The 21,402-nt window shown below is 46.3% G+C and overlaps 4 protein-coding genes, 3 long non-coding RNA genes and 1 pseudogene across 11 annotated transcripts; 3 read left to right on the forward strand and 5 right to left on the reverse strand.

Annotated features, from left to right (window-relative positions):
• The first annotated feature begins 73 nt into the window (after positions 1-73).
• On the forward strand, positions 74-6,884 carry LOC135335529 (histone-arginine methyltransferase CARMER-like). Its single transcript, XM_064531057.1, has 11 exons — positions 74-322; positions 531-653; positions 788-945; positions 3,739-3,832; positions 3,981-4,126; positions 4,555-4,760; positions 4,993-5,074; positions 5,169-5,254; positions 5,372-5,461; positions 5,700-5,837; positions 6,126-6,884. The coding sequence occupies exons 1-11, from the start codon at positions 124-126 to the stop codon at positions 6,694-6,696; spliced, it is 1,893 nt and encodes a 630-aa protein (XP_064387127.1). The 5' UTR covers positions 74-123; the 3' UTR covers positions 6,697-6,884.
• On the reverse strand, positions 1,378-3,536 carry LOC135335540 (uncharacterized). 2 transcript variants are annotated; one of them, XR_010394525.1, is made up of 8 exons: positions 3,206-3,536; positions 2,982-3,138; positions 2,810-2,929; positions 2,602-2,751; positions 2,398-2,517; positions 2,251-2,324; positions 1,646-2,025; positions 1,378-1,598 (listed from the first exon to the last, which is right to left on the reverse strand). It is a non-coding gene; the product is annotated as an uncharacterized LOC135335540 (long non-coding RNA). The 2 variants fall into 2 exon arrangements; XR_010394524.1 differs by having other exon boundaries at positions 2,402-2,517; positions 3,206-3,533.
• Positions 1,740-2,380, forward strand: LOC135335542 (uncharacterized). The gene is made up of 3 exons (XR_010394529.1): positions 1,740-1,850; positions 1,903-2,190; positions 2,260-2,380. It is a non-coding gene; the product is annotated as an uncharacterized LOC135335542 (long non-coding RNA).
• On the reverse strand, positions 4,347-5,913 carry LOC135335541 (uncharacterized). Of its 3 annotated transcripts, none has more exons than XR_010394526.1 (5): positions 5,771-5,913; positions 5,141-5,246; positions 4,968-5,080; positions 4,639-4,912; positions 4,347-4,564 (listed from the first exon to the last, which is right to left on the reverse strand). It is a non-coding gene; the product is annotated as an uncharacterized LOC135335541 (long non-coding RNA). The 3 variants fall into 3 exon arrangements; XR_010394528.1 differs by having other exon boundaries at positions 4,639-4,925; XR_010394527.1 differs by having other exon boundaries at positions 5,141-5,503; positions 5,771-5,912.
• A 111-nt stretch (positions 6,885-6,995) lies between the features above and the next one.
• LOC135335533 (NAD kinase 2, mitochondrial-like) lies at positions 6,996-11,890 on the reverse strand. Its single transcript, XM_064531062.1, has 8 exons — positions 11,572-11,890; positions 9,538-9,626; positions 9,257-9,405; positions 8,913-9,117; positions 8,603-8,698; positions 7,839-7,951; positions 7,509-7,632; positions 6,996-7,318 (listed from the first exon to the last, which is right to left on the reverse strand). Exons 1-8 carry the CDS (start codon positions 11,749-11,751, stop codon positions 7,162-7,164), a joined length of 1,113 nt encoding a protein of 370 aa, XP_064387132.1. The 5' UTR covers positions 11,752-11,890; the 3' UTR covers positions 6,996-7,161.
• Positions 7,957-8,437, reverse strand: LOC135334718 (guanine nucleotide exchange factor subunit RIC1-like; annotated as a pseudogene).
• A 56-nt stretch (positions 11,891-11,946) lies between the features above and the next one.
• LOC135335534 (zinc transporter 7-like) lies at positions 11,947-14,577 on the forward strand. 2 transcript variants are annotated; one of them, XM_064531063.1, is made up of 8 exons: positions 11,947-12,092; positions 12,263-12,478; positions 12,842-12,929; positions 13,153-13,267; positions 13,487-13,555; positions 13,687-13,822; positions 13,875-13,965; positions 14,246-14,577. In XM_064531063.1, exons 1-8 carry the CDS (start codon positions 11,947-11,949, stop codon positions 14,438-14,440), a joined length of 1,056 nt encoding a protein of 351 aa, XP_064387133.1. In that variant the 3' UTR covers positions 14,441-14,577. The 2 variants fall into 2 exon arrangements, with proteins under 2 accessions (XP_064387133.1, XP_064387134.1); XM_064531064.1 differs by having other exon boundaries at positions 13,153-13,264.
• On the reverse strand, positions 14,547-21,393 carry LOC135335532 (protein FAM98A-like). Its single transcript, XM_064531061.1, has 7 exons — positions 21,257-21,393; positions 20,732-21,080; positions 20,575-20,679; positions 20,273-20,470; positions 19,437-19,619; positions 14,803-14,947; positions 14,547-14,750 (listed from the first exon to the last, which is right to left on the reverse strand). Exons 1-7 carry the CDS (start codon positions 21,340-21,342, stop codon positions 14,638-14,640), a joined length of 1,179 nt encoding a protein of 392 aa, XP_064387131.1. The 5' UTR covers positions 21,343-21,393; the 3' UTR covers positions 14,547-14,637.
• Between the last annotated feature and the right edge of the window lie 9 nt (positions 21,394-21,402).

Raw genomic sequence — 21,402 nt, forward strand, 5'->3', positions numbered from 1 at the left:
CCCGGTACACGTCACGTAGATATTATTACTTTTACCTGAGCCCCTCCCCTGCATGCCTTGCAGATAAACCACGCCCACCTCTTCAGCTAAACACGTGTTGCATACTAAACTAAAAAGCTAGCTATGGCGGAGGAAGAAAGCACTGGTAGCGTCATCAAGGAGGTACTAGAAGCTGTCAGCGGTGGCCGCCGAGACCTCAAGATAGCGGGTGTCCAGTTGAAGATAGTGGGAGAAGATCTGAGCGTGTCTGAAGAATTCAAACAGCCACTGGAGTTGAGCTTTTCCTGTCAGGGCCCAGCCTGTGTCATCTGCTTCCATGACGGTATGCCATGCCAGAGAGCCTGCAGCTAGCTATGCATCATAATACATAGTTTATGCAACATACGTACGTATGTACTGATTCTATTTATTAATTTTAATTTTAATATAAAGGCGACACTAAAAATATCGATACGGTACGGATATGTGAAGGCACTTAAAATTGTCTATTATTGTCCGAAGTTGATTAATGATATTCATGATGTATGCAGGTGCTAGGAGAGTGTTTGAAGCCACAGTGCGTGAGGTGGGCAATGCATACCAGGCAGGCTCCACCACAGTGCTGCTGAGGGTGTCTCAGGGCTCAGCCATTGTCACTACACTAACACAGAATGGTCAGTGGCATGTACATTAGTTAAATATTCGATTCTCCCCCAAACACAATTTTGCAATTGTCTGGTAGTGTCAGCATTAAATTGATACACACCCTCCCACACACACACACACACCCTCCTACACACACACATAGACACGACCCAGCTACTGAACCACCTCCAGTCTCATGTTGCCGGGGGTGAGAAAAGACTGGGCAAACAGTCAGTGTTCACCCTGAGGACAGAAGAGGCTTCCTCCAAACAGTACTTCCAGTTCTATGGCTACCTCTCACAGCAGCAGAACATGATGCAGGTATAGAGCTATCCACTTGATGGTATGCCAAGTGTTTAATTATTACACATAATCTCTTGCTTTGTTGTGTGTCCAGTGGTGAGTCAGCGGGTTCAGTGTTGACTGTCCTTAACCTGGGAGTGCATGTACTTAATCTAGTTAGGAAGTGTGTGGTGTTCTAGACCTGCTGCTTGACTTGGCCTTAAACGAGCATGTTGGCTTTATAAGGCGCGCGCGGTTAATGTTTAGATTCACTTCCGCCTGTTGCGGTACAAAAGGCCCGTGCCCTGGGCAGACCTTTGACCCCAGCTCCAACATTCAAATATCTGTAAACAGCTCTCGTTTCTTTTCCCGCTTCATAGCCCTTTCAAACGATTTAGACAGCTCTAAAACAAGCATGCGCATTTTATACCAGGGTGGGGATACATGCACGTGGTTTTTTTTTAACACAAGCAAACAAAAAACACATAATGGCTACTTATACAGAACAAGCAAGACTCAAGGTACCACAGAAGACATTACATAAATAAGATGTAGATCTACATCTATTCAGCTTCAGGTACGGTACAGCCAGCATCCTCCAGTGCACTTTCTGGAGGAGTTCCAGAAGTTGCTTGCGCTGTTCCCCGACGTCACTCTTGACGAAATTGATTCGGCGCCATCCGAAGGTAACACTGGAAAGTAAATATTAGAATGATGATTTCAAATACAATTAAATTACCATCAGTGTCAGGCGGGTGTAATACATCCAGTGGTGAAGCTGCTCCCCCTCCAGCGAAGAGGCCAAAGACAGGTAATTCTAGAGGAATTAATTTCAATAATTATCACGTGATATGGATAACGATCACTTATCTTTTGCACAGGTGTTTCTCGAGTTCGAGTAAGGACAGTTGGGGGTGAAGCCGGTCCTTCGAGGCCTAAGAAAGGTGAATGTCACTAACCTGTACATATGAATAAAATGAGTGGTACTTTCCTTAGGTCCCAGAGGGTATGATCACGATGATCCTCCAGTCTTGAATGGAGAGGGTCCCTGCCCGTACTGCCACCTGTCACCGTGTGTCAGAGCCAGACCACCCAGCTGGCTGATTGGAAGCGCTGCACCTAATTTGGGGAACATGGTGAAGCGCTTCAAACTATACAGAAAGTATTGGACGCTGCTAGGTCAGTTGGGGGTATGGAATCACCCTCTATATAATTATGGCATATAAAGTGACCAAAACCAGTGCACATGACAAGAGGGATGTGATGCCTGACTGTGTATTGAGAGTAAGTTATAAATGATGCCCACTTTACAGTGCAAGTACGATCAATTGCTATAATATATACCTTTTCCAGGAGGTGCGTGAGCGATTTCCGAATCCAGATGGAGTTCCATACACAGACTTCCAGTCTTCTACTTCCTTTATTGTTTAATTATGTAAAATGCAATTATAAAATGCTGATTGGCTAGTCAAAATTTGCACAGATACGTACTTACTTTATATGTCTTCATAAAGACCTTCGTCAAGTACATGTACACCATCGTTTACTAGGTCTTCGTTTTCATCTACTGGCTCATCTGATTGCTCAGGTTGCACGTCCTCTACAAACTCACTGCACATATATACATGTAGCAAAATTAAATTATATGTAAAATAAATTATGTAGATTGCACATAAAATATATTATACGCAGTACCTGAGGTCAACTTTTCTCTGCTGCTCGCCATATTTCTCCGGCAAAGTTGAACGATTTTTCCACCAGCACTCTTATGGGAGTCCTACGATTCGGTCTTCTCATGCCCTGAACCAGTCGTTCACTTGTACACTCTCTACGTACATTCTCGTTCTGAAGTAAACAAATGAATGAATGTACAGTCACACATACATTATTAGCCAGCACGTACCCAGTCCATAATAGCAAGGTTCATTCTCATGTTGAATGTAGCTTCCACGAAGTGTACACGTTTTGAGATGTATGTGAGCAGCTGGTGATTGAAAGACTCCACCCAGAATGTGTCTCGACACTGTAAAAACAACATCATAGAAATTTATATAATAATTAGAAAAAAACCTCACTCGACAATGATTCGGCATTCTTGTAAATAAGGGTGTCTTTTAGTGCTGACGTGAATGACTCGATTGCAAGAGGATCCTCTAGTTTTATCTTCGTGGGCTTGTACCCTAGCCCTGGACGCTTACAGGGTGACGCTTCGTTACAATCTGAGTGCTCGTTCTGAGAACACGATTATAAATGTTATTGGTGTACAGAGTACGGACAACTTGTTATCATACACACTCACCTGATAATGCTCCAACTTGTCCAACAAGACAGAAATAACCTCTCTGCTATCCAAGGGCAATGAGCCTCTAGCTTTGCCCTATCTATCCTAGCTACAAAAGCCTGCTTTGCATCTTCAGTATCGAAATTCAGCTCCATTTGGTACCGAAAACCATGCCTAGCACGCTTCTTCTTGGGTAGAGAACGAGAGTTGTCACATCTTTCAGCCATTTTTTTTGCTCTTTTTTGGAACAAAGTATCTCGTGAGCCAAGGTGCTACATGCAGGCTATAAGGGGCGTATCAAAGTAAAACCATGTGTGCATGAAGCGAGCAGTGAAGCAAAAGAGGCCAGAGAGTTTACCGCACGCGGCCATATTTAATCATTTCCGCCTCGAGTGCCCAGGGCACGCCCCTTTTATAGTCAGCATGCTCGTTTAACATAGCTGACAGTCATTACTGCTCTGCTGAAAGATGAACCAAAATGCCCATAGCTAAAATGTTAAGCCTAACAGAAGTACGTATTTAATGACCAATACCCCCCCCCTTGGATACAGGACTACATTCGCACGTCTACCTACCAAAGTGCCATGCTTCAAAATGTAGTGGACTTTAAGGACAAGGTGGTCTTGGATGTTGGAGCTGGTACAGGTGTGACTAGTGTAGCATCATTATCTGTGGAGTGGTCTTAATACAGTCCACTGTGTGTGTGCAGCTGACAGTGACTGTTTTCATTACTAGTTGCTTTCATAAGTGTCATCACTGCAAAACGTTTCCCCACACCACTCTTGTCCTGTAGGTATCTTGTCGTTCTTTGCGATCCAAGCAGGTGCTCGGAAAGTGTATGCAGTTGAGGCGAGCAGCATGGCGGTGCATTGTGCTAAGCTGGTCAGCGCTAATGGGCTCTCTGATAAAGTCACAGTCATTGCGGGCAAGGTTGAAGAGGTGGGTGTGGTTTCATACAGGAAGTACTCTAATAATAAGGCCGGAGGTTTGGCAAACATTCAATGGTGTGATTGTGATCATTAGCATCTATTATGGTGTTGATGGCTTTTATGGCTAATTGAACATTTTCAGCAGCTATTTGCACACTGCACATAATTATATCATATTGAATTGTGTGCTTAAATAAATGATTGCTTTCGGGCCCAAATTTTGAAGAAAAGGACATGTATCATCTTTTTATCTTCTCCGAAATGAGCCTGTTTTGATTGATAGCTAACAGCAGCCAATCATGACCAATGACCACTGATTAGTCCATTAGCAAAGTACACACACTGTGTGTGAATAAGGTGATCATGGTTGACTGCACTCTCAACTGTTGAAGTACAGTACACAGAATGATGACACTTGCTTCTCTTTGTGTGTTATAGGTTGACATTCCTGAGCAGATTGACATGATAATATCTGAGCCGATGGGCTACATGCTCTACAACGAGCGTATGATTGAGAGTTACCTGCATGCCAAGAAATGGCTGAAACCAGACGGGAACATGTTTCCCTCTAAAGGTGTTCTGTACCTGGCACCATTCACTGACGAGGCGCTCTATATAGAGCAGTACAACAAGGCAACCTTCTGGTGAGCTCTGAGCATGACATAGTTTATATTGGACTACCAGAACTCTAGTTACAGAGCCAACCTCTAGTACTCAGCGTTAAATGAAGGGTCTTTGAACGGCGATAACTTTATTTCCGTTTGTCCAATCACATTGATTTCTGATTTTCTGAAAGCTTAGAGAGAGCCCTTTCAGAACATGTATCAATGCAATGTACTTAACGTCTGTACCTCTGTCCCTCCCTCCTCCTCCCAGGACTCAGACTAGTTTCCATGGCGTCAACCTTACGTCCCTCTCCTCCACAGCTCTGGAGGAATACTTCAGACAACCAGTTCTGGTGAGCCTATTAACATGTCACACGATTGCAATGTATCAACAACACGAGCATTTTAACTTAGCACACATTCTGTATGAATTTTGTGTGTTTGCAGGATATGTTTGATGTGCGCATGGTGATGGCCAAGCCTGTGGCTCACACTACTGACTTCCTGACAACCAACGAAACTGATCTGCACAAGTAAGCAACTCACTAGTAATAGTAGCTATTAATCAATACTTGTTGTATTGTATACTATTGTGACACGTGTGTGTGCAAGTCTATAGGACATGTAGTGTCATATTGCCCCTCCCACAGAATCTCCATCCCTCTGACCTTTACCCTCTGGTCCACTGGCATAATGCACGGGCTAGCATTCTGGTTTGATGTGGCGTTCTGTGGATCTCAGTGAGTCACTTATCTCTGACCAAACCACAGCCTCTTAATGTGCTATAAAAGACACCAATTTTGTTCAGGCAACATCTAGCGTATAGTTTCATGTGTCCCCCTCACACACACACACCTCACACACCCACTCCCTCCCTCTCACACCTCACACACAGGGAGACGGTATGGCTATCGACAGGCCCTACACACACACCCCACACACACCCTCACACACCCTCACACACACCCTCACACACAGGGAGACAGTATGGCTATCGACAGGCCCCACACACCCCCTCACACACTGGTACCAGATTCGCTGTCTCTTACCTCGGCCTGTACTGGTTAACTCGGGTCAGGTGATCAATGGCAACATCACTCTCACAGCCAATCAAAGGTGAGCGACGACTATTACTGTATAACAAATCCACATACTCTGTGTACTATTAATGTACATATAATTTTATGTCCTTAGGAAGTGTTCAAAGCCCTGTAGTATAAGCAGCATCATGTGATAGGCAGCATCATGTGATAGGCAGCATCATGTGATATGTGTTTAATACAGCTAGTACATACAATTCTTGACTAATTCCAGCTCTGTAGCTTTTTCATACGAATACACACACACTGTACACGCCCACTCCACTCACCCGCCCCCTCCAATACACACCCACACACAATACAGGCAGAGCTATGATGTAGAGATTGTATTGAAAGTTGTTGGTACGGACATTCAACTCTCGAGTTCGTACGATCTCAAGAACCCCAGTTTCCGATACATGGGTGCCCCCGGTATGGTCCCAGGAACACAGCACACCAACCCCACCGAGGCTTACTTTGAGAATCTAATCCCCCAGCAGTCAGGGGGGCACAATTCAGCAAACCCCCAGTCTATGGTCGGAGGTGCTACGAAAACGGACAATCCAAATTTAGTCAACGGTGGCTCAATGCTGCAACAAACGTCGCCCATGGACCCGATATTGCCATATCAGCAAATTCCTATGCCAGTTCCGCCTCACGTTGTTCCAATGTCACAAACATTTACCTCAGCTGCGAGTGGCTCTAGTAATGTTGTAGGTTCCCCCAATCAGCTAATGTACGCTATGACATCATCAAATGGAGGCGGGGTTATGTACAAGTATCAGCAGTTGCATCCAGTCAGCCAACCAGCCACCTCCAGTGGTATGTACCCGTCTCCCCAGTACACCGTGCCCAACTACACCCAGCAGCAAATGAACAACTATAGCCCCTCTTAGAGATTGATGGACTTGCTCTCCTCTGTATCATAGTGTATTTATTTACTCTATCTGTTCAGATAGAGACCCCCTTTGTATAGAGTGACTCTTATATTGTCTGTGAGACTTTACTATTTTCATTTTGCACTTGTGAAACCTTTCCCACATTGTGTGTGGATGACTGATTTGATATTATAACTGGTCAATAATGTCAGCTAGTATTGCATGTCGGTACATGTAGCATGCATGTCAGTACATGTAGCGTGCATGTCGGTACATGTAGCATGCATGTCAGTACAAGTAGCATGCATGTCTGTGCATACTGTAGAATAAAAATGTAAGTTAAGTACATAAAATAGAAGTAAATACGCCTCCTCAACGAATCTAACTGTATATAGAAATGTAGAGAGATGATAATTATTGTTCACTAGAATATAATCATAATTAACACAAAGTAATAACACGTACACAGACACAGACACAAAGCTAGGAGAAGCAGTCATTGGTTCTTGTGGTGTCTAGTGTTGTGAGTAGGTCTTGACAGTGCAGGGAGCAGGTGGACTCACTGCCTCGAGGCAACTCAAACTGGAAGTCACCGTCCACTATCAGACAAGCATGCCAGCTGCTGGACCGAAGTCTTAATCTGTATAGGGGGATACTAGATGAATGGGCACTCAAAGATGCTACCAAAACATTATTATCATTAAGTCAAATTGACCTCAAAATTAAAGCAATCTATGATCTAATCATACCATGTGAATGACCAAAATGCTAATGCACGTATAATATTGTAGAGATAGGTACATGTAGATAGCGAACGCATTCATACTCACATTTGAGCATATCCCCGTGTCTTCACAGCTGCAAATAGTCCTCTCACTATCGGCTCCCTCACGACAAACGCCATCTTATTCTCCCATCCTCGAAACACGTTCCCAGCATTGTATTGCCTGGTGACTGTGTGTGATGTGTGATGTGTGTGTTTGTGTATATAGACACAAGCTGGCTCAACGTTCACGTCAACAATCTTGAAAGTTTGGGAGCAAATAGTAAAACACTTCAAGTAAGTGTAACATAAGAGCTTTGATAGAGTCTACTGTGTAAGCTGTTGGAAATCACAGCTACACATTTCTGCACACAGATTGTGTATCTTTATCACCTACCTCTCTCTATGATGTCCTGTTGGTGTAGAGTGTTTGTGGCCACACCCACATCCCCGGCCAGCGAGAGTAGACTAGTCACCTGACCTGTAGTCAACTGATTCATATTGTACGCCCTGCATGGATGGACAAACACAGCTATGCATGGATGGACAAACACAGCTATGCATGGATGGACAAACACAGCTATGCATGGAGGGACAAACACAGCTATGCATGGAGGGACAAACACAGCTATGCATGGAGGGACAAACACAGCTATGCATGGATGGACAAACACAGCTATGCATGGATGGACAAACACAGCTATGCATGGATGGACAAACACAGCTATGCATGGAGGGACAAACACAGCTATGCATGGATGGACAAACACAGCTATGCATGGAGGGACAAACACAGCTATGCATGGATGGACAAACACAGCTATGCATGGAGGGACAAACACAGCTATGCATGGATGGACAAACACAGCTATGCATGGAGGGACAAACACAGCTATGCATGGAGGGACAAACACAGCTATGCATGGAGGGACAAACACAGCTATGCATGGATGGACAAACACAGCTATGCATGGAGGGACAAACACAGCTATGCATGGAGGGACAAATGATCCAACAACACATCAATTTGCTCTCATTCAGTTAAAATGTTATTATCACTGCTATTGCAAGTACACATGACTTGTGCTCATCTTGCAATTCAGTTTCTGAGTCTCGGACAGAATAGATATTGATATACCACTTAAATGGATCAGGCCTCACCATGAGGTGGACCCTGTTCCTGTGTAGATAATAACTCCGGAACTCTTTTGTCTCTCGGGGGCGGAGTCATCAGAGGAGAGCTCGTACGAGGAAGCTCTGTGGGGGGTAGGACATGTGGGGGTCCCTTAGTAACAGGCATATTTACTGAAATTGAACTGTATTTCTTGCTGAACTCCTCATAATAATTACCTCTGAAGAAGGCTAAGTAACTGTAACTAGGCCAGGCATCCAGGTACCAAATATCTCCGTATACCATGTTCCCCAAATGATCCATTTCCACTGTATTAAACAGCAAGGTTAACCTACTCACTGCGATAGGCTGGTCTCTCCCATGTACACTTCATTGAGGGCCCTCACTGGGAGGATCTTATCACCCACACACACCCTGATCCGGGTCCGCTGTGCCCTCGGTACACGTCCCCGGAATATCCCCTCCAGTGTGTCCTTGAGTGAGGTGCGGGGGGACGAGGGCAGGCACAGGTACCCCTCAGAGGAGCGGGGGTCTGTGTTCAGACCTTCAAACCAAACATTTAGTAATACACAAGTTACAACGAGCAATATAGATCAAACAATTAAGTATCATAATTATAGAGGTTACAATATTATCTACGTACTATTACAGAATGTGCTATACTATAATGCAGCATAACTCACCAATGACCAGCTTCTCAGGTGTGAGCACTTTAGAGGCAGTGTAGAGGAAGTTACCGTCTCCCCCCAGAGAGAAGATGGTGTCTGCCCACTGCACATCCTCGGCACTGTATCCGTCCCTACCACGCAGCCGCAGGGGAACACCCTCTGATCTAGGGGGAGAGGGTGGGGCTCAAAATGGCATCTTCAACAATGAAGATTAAAGAGAAATAATAAACGAAAACCAGTTTTGTAATTATGTGCTAGCTATGTTCGTGCGTGGTGAAAATGATGTGTGTACATACTGTAAGAATGTGAGCACTTGGTCAATGCTCCGGTGGTGGATGGAGTGCTTCTCCATCAGCCTCTGGTAGTCAGACCCCATCTCAGTGAGCTGTAAGGAAGAGTGCATGTACTTAATAATACAGAGCTATAATAGAGCTATTTCATCACGTGATCCATTTCATCCATCCGCCCACGCATGGTGTACTGTTCAACGCAGGCAGGTGCAGCAAATACGGCATTTAGCTATCTTGCAGATGCAGCATCTATCTTCATACGCTGCAACTCTGGGATTGGAGGCTATAAAGCGATACAAAGAGAAAATAGCAGTGATTGGTGGTCTAGATCCATTTTCAGCAGCCCTTGGAAAGCCAGTAGATCATGTTCCACCACTAGAGGCAAGTGATATTGTCTCTTACTTGATCCTGCAGACTAGTTTCATCACATCTAAACAATTCAAAGCCAGAAAATCGCTTGAAGCATACAATCAGTTTGTTTGTGGATGGGTCAAGGATGTCACGTCAGTACCTGGACAGTGTGTGGATCATACGTACCTCACAGTTGGCCGTGTAAGTGCATAGATAATGAGATGCATGTACTGATTATGACACTGATGAAGTAGTATGCAATGCTTGAATTCACTTGCTCATGTAGCTTACATGTAGATACGTATGTACTATATGGACAGTAAACAAATCTTTTCTATAAATTATAGGTTCGACATTCTCAGCGCTTAAACGATACTCCTTTGGCATGTTGGATCATACTTGATTTGACAGGTGCTGTGTCTTGTTCTCACTGTAATTGTATGGCTGGCCTTGGAGAGGTTTGTACGCATATAGCGGCAGTACTGTTTTATCTGGAAGCTGCTTACAAGATTAAAGGAAAGGAAACGTGTATGCAAACCAAGTGTGAATGGCTTTTGCCATCTTTTTGAAGAAGATAGAATACAAACCCGTCAGCTGTTTGTATTGGATGTAGACTACTGTGATTTGTGTGTGTGTGATTTTTGTGTGTGCACATTTACAGCTGATAAAGAATCTGATCTTTACATTGAAAGGATAGTTAAAAATAGGAAGTTCTGGGACGACTGTATTCTTAGAGCTGGACTATTTTTCCGAACATGTATTCTTCCTGAATTATTAGGCAAGTGGTACACAAGAGCAAGAAAAGCTAGCGATAATCTGAGTGTCGTAAGCTCCGACATAGCTTCCGACATAGCTACTATCTATGGCTCCGATCAAAGCGGTCCTTCCAGTTCTACTGACATTTACTGTAACTGTCATGCCCCAGCCGACGGTAAAATGATTGGGTGTGACAATGAAAATTGTAAAATTGAATGGTTCCACACTCAATTTGAAAACGATACCTAAAGGCAAGTGGTATTGTCCAGCTTGCAAGAAGACATAACAACACTAACTATTATAGCTAAACCTATAATTGATGAGTATCGAATTTTTTTATATATACCATTGCTGTATTCACGACTATGTTGATAATATTTTCAATGAAAAGGTACAACAGAATCACAAACATTATTAAGAGCACAACATATTCTAACAATCCTGTCAATAAGAGGAACTTCCTCACCAGTTCTTTTAATTATAGGTAGTGTACTTTGTAAAATAGAATAATGGTAGCCAGAAATCCGTTTCTCCTCTTTTTACTGAGCTCTTTCTCAACAGCACTCTTGCTATAAGGATACTTCATTATCTCGCCCAGAGCGCTTCGAGCAGCCTATCACTACGCACAAAACCCCATTGTAGTAGATCTATCTTTGGTGAGCCCCACCCTTCTTTTTGGCTGCGTGATACTATGAATATCTGTACACCAACATGGCTGACTAGGCATTTTTCACGTGACTGTGACGTCACATGAAATAGCTCTATATAAACCTTCTGACACACTTGACACAGCAGATACCATACCAGGTACCAGTACATGTAGATCTAGCTAGACCTGGCTATAAAAATATTCACAGCAGTGTACCAGTGAATATATATGAATGGTAAGATGCTCTCCCCTCCCTCCATGATGTGTGTAGCTAGCTACCCCACCTTGGACTGGAGCTCTGTGTCAGACAGGTTCCCTCTCCTTCTCTCATAGTCTAGTCTGCTTCTCTTCTGGACAACCAGCACCTTACCAGGCGTGAAGCTTCCGCTAGTACTGTGTCTTACAGGCACCAAACTGCCAAGTAGCGCTCTACACGAAGCACACAACGAGGCTAACTTGTTCATCTTTTCACTTCAGCTTTCTTTGCTTCAGCCACTCCCCCTAAATTTAGTCGTGCAGCCAGACAGTAGTGTAAAGTCTAGTCGTGCAGGCCATACTTGCAATAACTTGAATAAGAATAAGTTATTGTGGGATCTGAATAATGCACTGCACAGGAACAAAGAAGTGTTGAAAGGCGACCTGTCCAAGCGTATGTAGAGATGAGCACACACAGTCACAGTCACGGCTCTACAGCCACTCTCCTCCCTCAACATACACAAGACGTTTCAGTAAGTTTTGACAATTATTCAGGCAGTGAGGTCAAACCAAGCATCAGTCTCTCGGGCACAGTCAAGAAATGGGCCAGGTACGTAGGCAGCTCAAACACCAATGGTTTAAGTTGTGTGCTACATAACTTACGTACATATGTACGTATACAATTTTGTTAACTCTCTTCCCAACACATCCAATAAAGTAGACGTAGGTAGTGACATTTTCCATCAAATATGCTGAATACCATATACCTATCCTCCACAGAGCCATTCTCTCAGAGCCGGCCACCAGAAATCTCTTCTTCTTTCTCTTAATCAATCTCTCGTTTGCGTTTGTGGAGCTGCTGTATGGAATGTGGACCAACAGCCTCGGCCTCATCTCTGACTCATTCCACATGTTCTTTGATTGCACAGCTCTACTAGCCGGACTGGTTGCTACCGTGGTGGCCAACTGGGCGCCCAATGAGAGGTTCTCCTTCGGGTAAGCCCTCGGGGTATTTATCAAATAAATATTTAATTGCTAGTTTTGTTGGAGAGGTCCCTTTTACATGAAATAGTGTGTTCAACTTTTTGTTTAATGGACTTATGACATATCTTAAGGTGACATATTTTCGCGGGGATTTAATTTCTGCTATTTCTGCGAATGAGACTAAAATCGCAAAAATTTATCTTGCACGCATAATTATTGGAAAATGCAATGAATATCATCACAAGTAATTATGAATATGATACCAGCAAAAATTAATAAGTGCTCAACATTGAAATAGCAGAACATTTACTTTACCTACAAAACTTAGTGATACACTCACACTTGTAAACTGTGTCTCTCCTCATGGCCTTGCAGGTATGTGAGGGCTGAGGTGATCGCTGGGTTCGTCAATGCACTGTTTCTACTCTTCATTGGTTTCTTCATATTTGCTGAAGCTATCGAGGTCAGCCCAAAGTAGCCGTGTGGGCAGTAGGTCCGTGGCAGTGATATAGCCATGTGGGTAGTGATGTGGTTTCCTGGTAGTTAAGGAAACTGTTTTGTTGTTGTGATTCAGCCAGTCCTCAGTTTCCCATTACATGAGATTGCTAAAACTACGTACAAAGTTACACAGTCAATCACAACGGTGTCCCTTAAACTGCCCCCCCCCCTCTCTCCCTACCCCCCAGAGAGCATTTGAACCCCCTGAAGTGTCTCACGATCGTCTGATGGTCATTTCCGTGGGAGGGTTCATTGTCAACCTCGTGGGAATATTCGTCTTCCAGCACGGAGGAGGAGGAGGTGGTGAGACTGCTTGTACACAATGTTGACTAGCAAATTGACAGTTTTTGCCCTTCTAAATTGTCTGAGCATGTCATGTGATAGGCCTTGTCTAGAGCTACACATTGCTTAGTGAAGCTATGACCTCCTATAAAAGTAGCTTGCCAAATAGTTCGTTTTTCTTGTACTTTATATTATTAAGGTATCTTGGTTCTTGGTTCAATCCCTCTATCATTTCCCCAGGACATGGTCACTCTCATGGCGATGGTCACGGCCACTCACACGGATCAGGGAGGACACAAATCATGCAAGGTGAGAGATCATTACCAGTACTAGAAAATTGACCCCCTCAAACGATTACAGCATTTGTAGGGTGTCATGTACCTTGATATTCCTCACCCCCCCACCACCCCACCCACCCCCCCCCACACACACACACACAGGGATTTTCCTGCACATCTTAGCGGACACTCTGGGCAGTGTAGGAGTGATCATCTCCTCTCTCCTTATCCAGTCCTTTGGTTGGATGATGGCTGACCCCATCTGCTCCATGTTTATTGCAGCCCTCATCATTGTCAGGTATGTACCTCACAAAACATCAAAGGCTTTAAGTACATGATACCCCCCACAGTGTGTACCCCCTGCTGACAGAGTCCACGGGGGTCCTCATGCAGCGTACACCATCCTCACTGGAGCATGTCCTACAGGAGGCTGTCAGAAAAGTGAGTGGTGTCTGACTCATATCTTAGGTTAGGGAAGAATTCCACAAGTATATAGTATGCATAATTATTAGTGTGCTTAGAACAGCGACACTTTCGGGCCTAACTCTGAAACTAACTTTGTAAGATATAGCATGAGTTTGGTAGGTCCAGTTTCAACATGCATTCTGTAGCTCTAAGAGTATCATAATTATCATAGTGTAGTCCAAACAGTCGCCCAATACTTTCATTGCCTCCCTCCACACACCCACACCCACACCCTCACATCCACACACACACACAGGTGTACGAGCAGGAGGGGGTGGTCCAGGTCCACAGCCCACACTTTTGGACACTGTGTTCGGGCGAGTACATGGGATCACTCAGATTGGAGATTGTCTCGAATACTGACTCAGCAAAACTTGTAGCCAATTCACGAGGAATCTTCAAAGGAGCAGGACTAACGGATGTTGTCATAGAAACTACGGCAATAGACTGATTTGATTGGTTATATCTATCACATGATATATAAGGAACTAGGGTTCTTAATTATTTAATTATTACTCATTTTGTACGCTGTATTAAATCAATTAATTTTCATGGTATAGTGTTCAAATAATAAAATTTGATAGTCAGCATTATTATAATTATTGTACAGATTGGATCAAAAATCAAACACTATCAAACAGTTGATTGCTAAGAAAAGTACTGTTTTTGCTTCCCTCCGCCTTGTTGTTGGTTGCCATGGGAACCTTTGTCTTGTTGCCAGCTGCCACCTTTGGCCCCGCCCTTCTTTCCTTGAGACCAACCTGCATATATGAGACCTCAATAATTATAATAATACTGAGCACATTTTCTTACTTCCTTGCACTCGTCCTTTGCTACCTCCTCTTCCACGAGCCCCGCCCCCTTTTCTTTGGTCTTGCGAGTCGGTTGTACGTGTTTTGAATGCAGGCATCTGTGGAGGTGGGCGTGTCTCTCGGGGACGCCCCCCTCGATCAGGAACCTGGCAATGGGAGCAAGAGTAGTAGACCATCGTTATTGTGTGGATATAGTTACATACTCTGACTGTATAGTACGTTCTTTTCGTATAGTGGAAATTTTCGTATTTTTGTATTGTAAAGTATCGTCCGAACATTAAAACTGTGAAATTAATAGGTTCTACGTCACTATCCTGAGCTGTACGTCACTATCCTGAGCTGTGCGTCACTATCCTGAGCTGTGCGTCACTACCCTGAGCTGTGCGTCACTATCATGAGCTGTGCGTCACTATCATGAGCTGTGCGTCACTACCCTGAGCTGTGCGTCACTATCCTGAGCTGTGCGTCACTACCCTGAGCTGTGCGTCACTATCCTGAGCTGTACGTCACTATCCTGAGCTGTGCGTCACTATCATGAGCTGTGCGTCACTACCCTGAGCTGTGCGTCACTATCCTGAGCTGTGCGTCACTACCCTGAGCTGTGCGTCACTATCCTGAGCTGTACGTCACTATCCTGAGCTGTGCGTCACTATCCTGAGCTGTGCGTCACTATCCTGAGCTGTGCGTCACTATCCTGAGCTGTGCGTCACTATCCTGAGCTGTGCGTCACTATCCTGAGCTGTGCGTCACTATCCTGAGCTGTGCGTCACTATCCTGAGCTGTGCGTCACTATCCTGAGCTGTGCGTCACTATCCTGAGCTGTGCGTCACTATCCTGAGCTGTGCGTCACTATCCTGAGCTGTGCGTCACTATCCTGAGCTGTGCGTCACTATCCTGAGCTGTGCGTCACTACCCTGAGCTGTGCGTCACTATCCTGAGCTGTGCGTCACTATCCTGAGCTGTGCGTCACTATCCTGAGCTGTGCGTCACTACCCTGAGCTGTGCGTCACTACCCTGAGCTGTGCGTCACTATCCTGAGCTGTGCGTCACTATCCTGAGCTGTGCGTCACTATCCTGAGCTGTGCGTCACTATCCTGAGCTGTGCGTCACTATCCTGAGCTGTGCGTCACTATCCTGAGCTGTGCGTCACTATCCTGAGCTGTGCGTCACTATCATGAGCTGTGCGTCACTATCCTGAGCTGTGCGTCACTATCATGAGCTGTGCGTCACTATCCTGAGCTGTGCGTCACTATCCTGAGCTGTGCGTCACTATCCTGAGCTGTGCGTCACTATCCTGAGCTGTGCGTCACTATCCTGAGCTGTGCGTCACTATCCTGAGCTGTGCGTCACTATCCTGAGCTGTGCGTCACTATCCTGAGCTGTGCGTCACTATCCTGAGCTGTGCGTCACTATCCTGAGCTGTGCGTCACTATCCTGAGCTGTGCGTCACTATCCTGAGCTGTGCGTCACTACCCTGAGCTGTGCGTCACTATCCTGAGCTGTGCGTCACTATCCTGAGCTGTGCGTCACTACCCTGAGCTGTGCGTCACTACCCTGAGCTGTGCGTCACTATCCTGAGCTGTGCGTCACTATCCTGAGCTGTGCGTCACTATCCTGAGCTGTGCGTCACTATCCTGAGCTGTGCGTCACTATCCTGAGCTGTGCGTCACTATCCTGAGCTGTGCGTCACTATCCTGAGCTGTGCGTCACTATCCTGAGCTGTGCGTCACTATCCTGAGCTATCCTGAGCTGTGCGTCACTATCCTGAGCTGTGCGTCACTATCCTGAGCTGTGCGTCACTACCCTGAGCTGTGCGTCACTATCCTGAGCTGTGCGTCACTATCCTGAGCTGTGCGTCACTACCCTGAGCTGTGCGTCACTATCCTGAGCTGTGCGTCACTATCCTGAGCTGTGCGTCACTATCCTGAGCTGTGCGTCACTACCCTGAGCTGTGCGTCACTACCCTGAGCTGTGCGTCACTACCCTGAGCTGTGCGTCACTATCCTGAGCTGTGCGTCACTATCCTGAGCTGTGCGTCACTATCCTGAGCTGTGCGTCACTATCCTGAGCTGTGCGTCACTATCCTGAGCTGTGCGTCACTACCCTGAGCTGTGCGTCACTACCCTGAGCTGTGCGTCACTATCCTGAGCTGTGCGTCACTATCCTGAGCTGTGCGTCACTATCCTGAGCTGTGCGTCACTATCCTGAGCTGTGCGTCACTATCCTGAGCTGTGCGTCACTATCCTGAGCTGTACGTCACTATCCTGAGCTGTGCGTCACTATCCTGAGCTGTGCGTCACTATCCTGAGCTGTGCGTCACTATCCTGAGCTGTGCGTCACTATCATGAGCTGTGCGTCACTATCCTGAGCTGTGCGTCACTATCCTGAGCTGTGCGTCACTACCCTGAGCTGTGCGTCACTATCCTGAGCTGTGCGTCACTATCCTGAGCTGTGCGTCACTATCCTGAGCTGTGCGTCACTATCCTGAGCTGTGCGTCACTATCCTGAGCTGTGCGTCACTATCCTGAGCTGTGCGTCACTATCCTGAGCTGTGCGTCACTATCCTGAGCTGTGCGTCACTATCCTGAGCTGTGCGTCACTATCCTGAGCTGTGCGTCACTATCCTGAGCTGTGCGTCACTATCCTGAGCTGTGCGTCACTATCATGAGCTGTGCGTCACTATCCTGAGCTGTACGTCACTATCCTGAGCTGTGCGTCACTATCCTGAGCTGTGCGTCACTATCCTGAGCTGTGCGTCACTATCCTGAGCTGTGCGTCACTATCCTGAGCTGTGCGTCACTATCATGAGCTGTGCGTCACTATCCTGAGCTGTGCGTCACTACCCTGAGCTGTGCGTCACTACCCTGAGCTGTGCGTCACTACCCTGAGCTGTGCGTCACTATCCTGAGCTGTGCGTCACTACCCTGAGCTGTGCGTCACTATCCTGAGCTGTGCGTCACTACCCTGAGCTGTGCGTCACTACCCTGAGCTGTGCGTCACTACCCTGAGCTGTGCGTCACTATCCTGAGCTGTGCGTCACTATCCTGAGCTGTGCGTCACTATCCTGAGCTGTGCGTCACTATCCTGAGCTGTGCGTCACTATCCTGAGCTGTGCGTCACTATCCTGAGCTGTGCGTCACTATCCTGAGCTGTGCGTCACTATCCTGAGCTGTGCGTCACTATCATGAGCTGTGCGTCACTATCCTGAGCTGTACGTCACTATCCTGAGCTGTGCGTCACTATCCTGAGCTGTGCGTCACTATCCTGAGCTGTGCGTCACTATCCTGAGCTGTGCGTCACTATCCTGAGCTGTGCGTCACTATCATGAGCTGTGCGTCACTATCCTGAGCTGTGCGTCACTACCCTGAGCTGTGCGTCACTATCCTGAGCTGTGCGTCACTACCCTGAGCTGTGCGTCACTATCCTGAGCTGTGCGTCACTACCCTGAGCTGTGCGTCACTACCCTGAGCTGTGCGTCACTATCCTGAGCTGTGCGTCACTATCCTGAGCTGTGCGTCACTATCCTGAGCTGTGCGTCACTATCCTGAGCTGTGCGTCACTATCCTGAGCTGTGCGTCACTATCCTGAGCTGTGCGTCACTATCCTGAGCTGTGCGTCACTATCCTGAGCTGTGCGTCACTATCCTGAGCTGTGCGTCACTATCCTGAGCTGTGCGTCACTATCCTGAGCTGTGCGTCACTATCCTGAGCTGTGCGTCACTATCCTGAGCTGTGCGTCACTATCCTGAGCTGTGCGTCACTATCCTGAGCTGTGCGTCACTATCCTGAGCTGTGCGTCACTATCCTGAGCTGTGCGTCACTATCCTGAGCTGTGCGTCACTATCATGAGCTGTGCGTCACTATCCTGAGCTGTACGTCACTATCCTGAGCTGTGCGTCACTATCCTGAGCTGTGCGTCACTATCCTGAGCTGTGCGTCACTATCCTGAGCTGTGCGTCACTACCCTGAGCTGTGCGTCACTATCCTGAGCTGTGCGTCACTATCCTGAGCTGTACGTCACTACCCTGAGCTGTGCGTCACTATCCTGAGCTGTGCGTCACTATCCTGAGCTGTGCGTCACTATCCTGAGCTGTACGTCATTATCATGAGCTGTGCGTCACTATCCTGAGCTGTGCGTCACTATCCTGAGCTGTGCGTCACTATCCTGAGCTGTACGTCATTATCATGAGCTGTGCGTCACTATCCTGAGCTGTGCGTCACTATCCTGAGCTGTGCGTCACTATCCTGAGCTGTGCGTCACTATCCTGAGCTGTGCGTCACTATCCTGAGCTGTGCGTCACTATCCTGAGCTGTGCGTCACTATCCTGAGCTGTGCGTCACTATCCTGAGCTGTGCGTCACTATCCTGAGCTGTGCGTCACTATCCTGAGCTGTGCGTCACTATCCTGAGCTGTGCGTCACTATCCTGAGCTGTACGAATATTTTTTTAATACGAAATATTTAATTGGGCAGTTCATACGAAAATTACCCGCTATACGGTACATACGTTGTATAACTATTACACTGGACACAAAAAGGCACCGGCCAGGTTGCACACGTATATTACACATGCATTGAACACTTATTATACTAAGATTGCTGGCCCTATACACCACTCTCTCTCTCTCCATCCTCACCTTTCCAATGAGAACCTTGTTGACAGAGCACTGAGTATTCTCCCTCACGGCCGCACTGTTGGTCTTCTCCACTGTGAGTAGGTCGGGTTTGGCCGCTAGTACTCGAGATAGAGACACTGGAGCAGACCCACTGAGCTGCTGTCTGTGGGACTGGTACACACGGCTGAACTCCTCCTCTTTGCCCTGCAGCAATTATCAATTTATAGAGTAACAGTTTTTGTTCTGGAACAGACACACACTGGCACAATATTCTATCAGAACAGACACACACTGGCACAATATTCTATCAGAACAGACACGCACTGGCACAATATTCTATCAGAACAGACACACACTGGCACAATATTCTATCAGAACAGACACGCACTGGCACAATATTCTATCAGAACAGACACGCACTGGCACAATATTCTATCAGAACAGACACGCACTGGCACAATATTCTATCAGAACAGACACGCACTGGCACAATATTCTATCAGAACAGACACGCACTGGCACAATATTCTATCAGAACAGACACACACTGGCACAATATTCTATCAGAACAGACACGCACTGGCACAATATTCTATCAGAACAGACACGCACTGGCACAATATTCTATCAGAACAGACACGCACTGGCACAATATTCTATCGGTGGATTGCAGTGCACTTGCAACAGCAAAACAGATTGCCCAATATTATCGAGTAATCTTGCTAGGCAAATTTAGGGTTTAACAATTTTGCTGTTTGGTAATTCTCTGTTACAAGTCCACTGCAATCGACTGTACAGTCCACTGTACAGAATAGTCAGTTTCATTAGAGGTTATATTAACACATGCTACCTCTCACCTTGATCCTGTCAGACCATCTGAACGACTGCACTGTGACATCACAACGTGTTAGTAACATCTTGCGTCGTACCTCGTACTCGCTAGTGAGGCTGATGTTGATCTTGTCCAGAGTGTCCCACTGCTCTGCGCTGAGGGACTGGCCCAATAGACTAGGGAGGAGGTGGGCGGGAGGGGCCTTGCTAACGGCTTCACGAGTCTGTGTGTGTGTGTGTGTGTGTGTGTGGAGTAGTGAGGGGGTGTGTGTGGAGTAGTGGGGTGTGTGTGAGTAGTGAGGGTGTGGGTGTAAACGGAAGGATTTACCGAGCCTATTATTTTATCAAAGATCTGCTTCACAGTGACATTAGCAGGAGGTTGCTTGATCTCATAAACTCTCAGAATAGCAGACAAACTAGCCGGAATACTGCCCTGTAGAAATAAGAATCATAATACAATCAGTTAGGCCATCACACCTCCTCACACTTTGCCCAGTATCCATGTCCTCATCCTGTCCCACCAGCCTTGCAGCCATCAACTCAGAGAGAAGGTAATCCACTAGTAATAATCTCTTATGGTAGTCCCCCAGAACATCTACACTCTCCATCAAACTCTTGTGATGACAATCCATCTCCCGTAGCAAAGATCTCAACTCAAGCTGAAATGCTTCTAGGTCCTCTGGTACCTGTGGACTGCTGACTCGGCATTCCAGGGAGCAGAGTTGCTGTAAGGAGGCGCACAGTTGTAAGACCAGCTCCTTGTAGAGAGTAGAGGACAGGCCTTGCTGGATTGCAGTGGATAGGGTGTCGTCATTCAGCAGGGGACCTGTGTAGCTGTGTGTGTAGTGGGTGGGTGTGTGTGTGGGGTATGTGGGGTATGTGGGGTGGGTGTGCTTAGCTGTGATGGTGCGTGGAAAGTTGCAAGCAAGTTTCTCAGTAAATTCTGCATGCTGTACCTAAAACCTGCTAGCTAGCTATGAATTGAGATTAGAATTAGCTATGACATTTACCCTATAGTCTCCAAGTTATCGTAGACTCCATCCAGCAGCACCTCATCAACTGTAGGCTGTGCAGCATCTGTTCCATTAGCAGCCATCTCTCTGTACTGTACCGGAGGCAAGCTGGTGAGCAAGGCAGTGGACTGGACAAGTGGCTT

This window comes from Halichondria panicea, chromosome 4 (assembly GCF_963675165.1).
Source record: "Halichondria panicea chromosome 4, odHalPani1.1, whole genome shotgun sequence".
In the NCBI taxonomy this organism is placed as follows: domain Eukaryota; kingdom Metazoa; phylum Porifera; class Demospongiae; order Suberitida; family Halichondriidae; genus Halichondria; species Halichondria panicea.

Bases quoted from the DNA above. Each gene is read 5' to 3' on its own strand.
- LOC135335532 (XM_064531061.1), bottom strand. From the start codon at position 21,342: ATGGCTGCTAATGGAACAGATGCTGCACAGCCTACAGTTGATGAGGTG. The intron at 19,620-20,272 runs GTGAGAGGTAGC...TAATTGCTGCAG, and splicing joins GATGGTCTGACAGGATCAAG to GGCAAAGAGGAGGAGTTCAG. The intron at 14,751-14,802 runs GTAAGAAAATGT...TCATATATGCAG, and splicing joins CAAAGGACGAGTGCAAGGAA to GTTGGTCTCAAGGAAAGAAG.
- LOC135335529 (XM_064531057.1), top strand. From the start codon at position 124: ATGGCGGAGGAAGAAAGCACTGGTAGCGTCATCAAGGAGGTACTAGAA. The intron at 946-3,738 runs GTATAGAGCTAT...CCTTGGATACAG, and splicing joins AGCAGCAGAACATGATGCAG to GACTACATTCGCACGTCTAC. The intron at 5,838-6,125 runs GTGAGCGACGAC...CACACAATACAG, and splicing joins ACTCTCACAGCCAATCAAAG to GCAGAGCTATGATGTAGAGA.
- LOC135335533 (XM_064531062.1), bottom strand. From the start codon at position 11,751: ATGAACAAGTTAGCCTCGTTGTGTGCTTCGTGTAGAGCGCTACTTGGC. The intron at 9,118-9,256 runs GTGAGTTATGCT...TTTGGTTTGAAG, and splicing joins ACCTGAGAAGCTGGTCATTG to GTCTGAACACAGACCCCCGC. The intron at 7,633-7,838 runs GTAGGTGATAAA...CATCACACACAG, and splicing joins ACAGGACATCATAGAGAGAG to TCACCAGGCAATACAATGCT.
- LOC135335534 (XM_064531063.1), top strand. From the start codon at position 11,947: ATGAGCACACACAGTCACAGTCACGGCTCTACAGCCACTCTCCTCCCT. The intron at 12,479-12,841 runs GTAAGCCCTCGG...ATGGCCTTGCAG, and splicing joins AATGAGAGGTTCTCCTTCGG to GTATGTGAGGGCTGAGGTGA. The intron at 13,268-13,486 runs GTGAGACTGCTT...TCATTTCCCCAG, and splicing joins GCACGGAGGAGGAGGAGGTG to GACATGGTCACTCTCATGGC.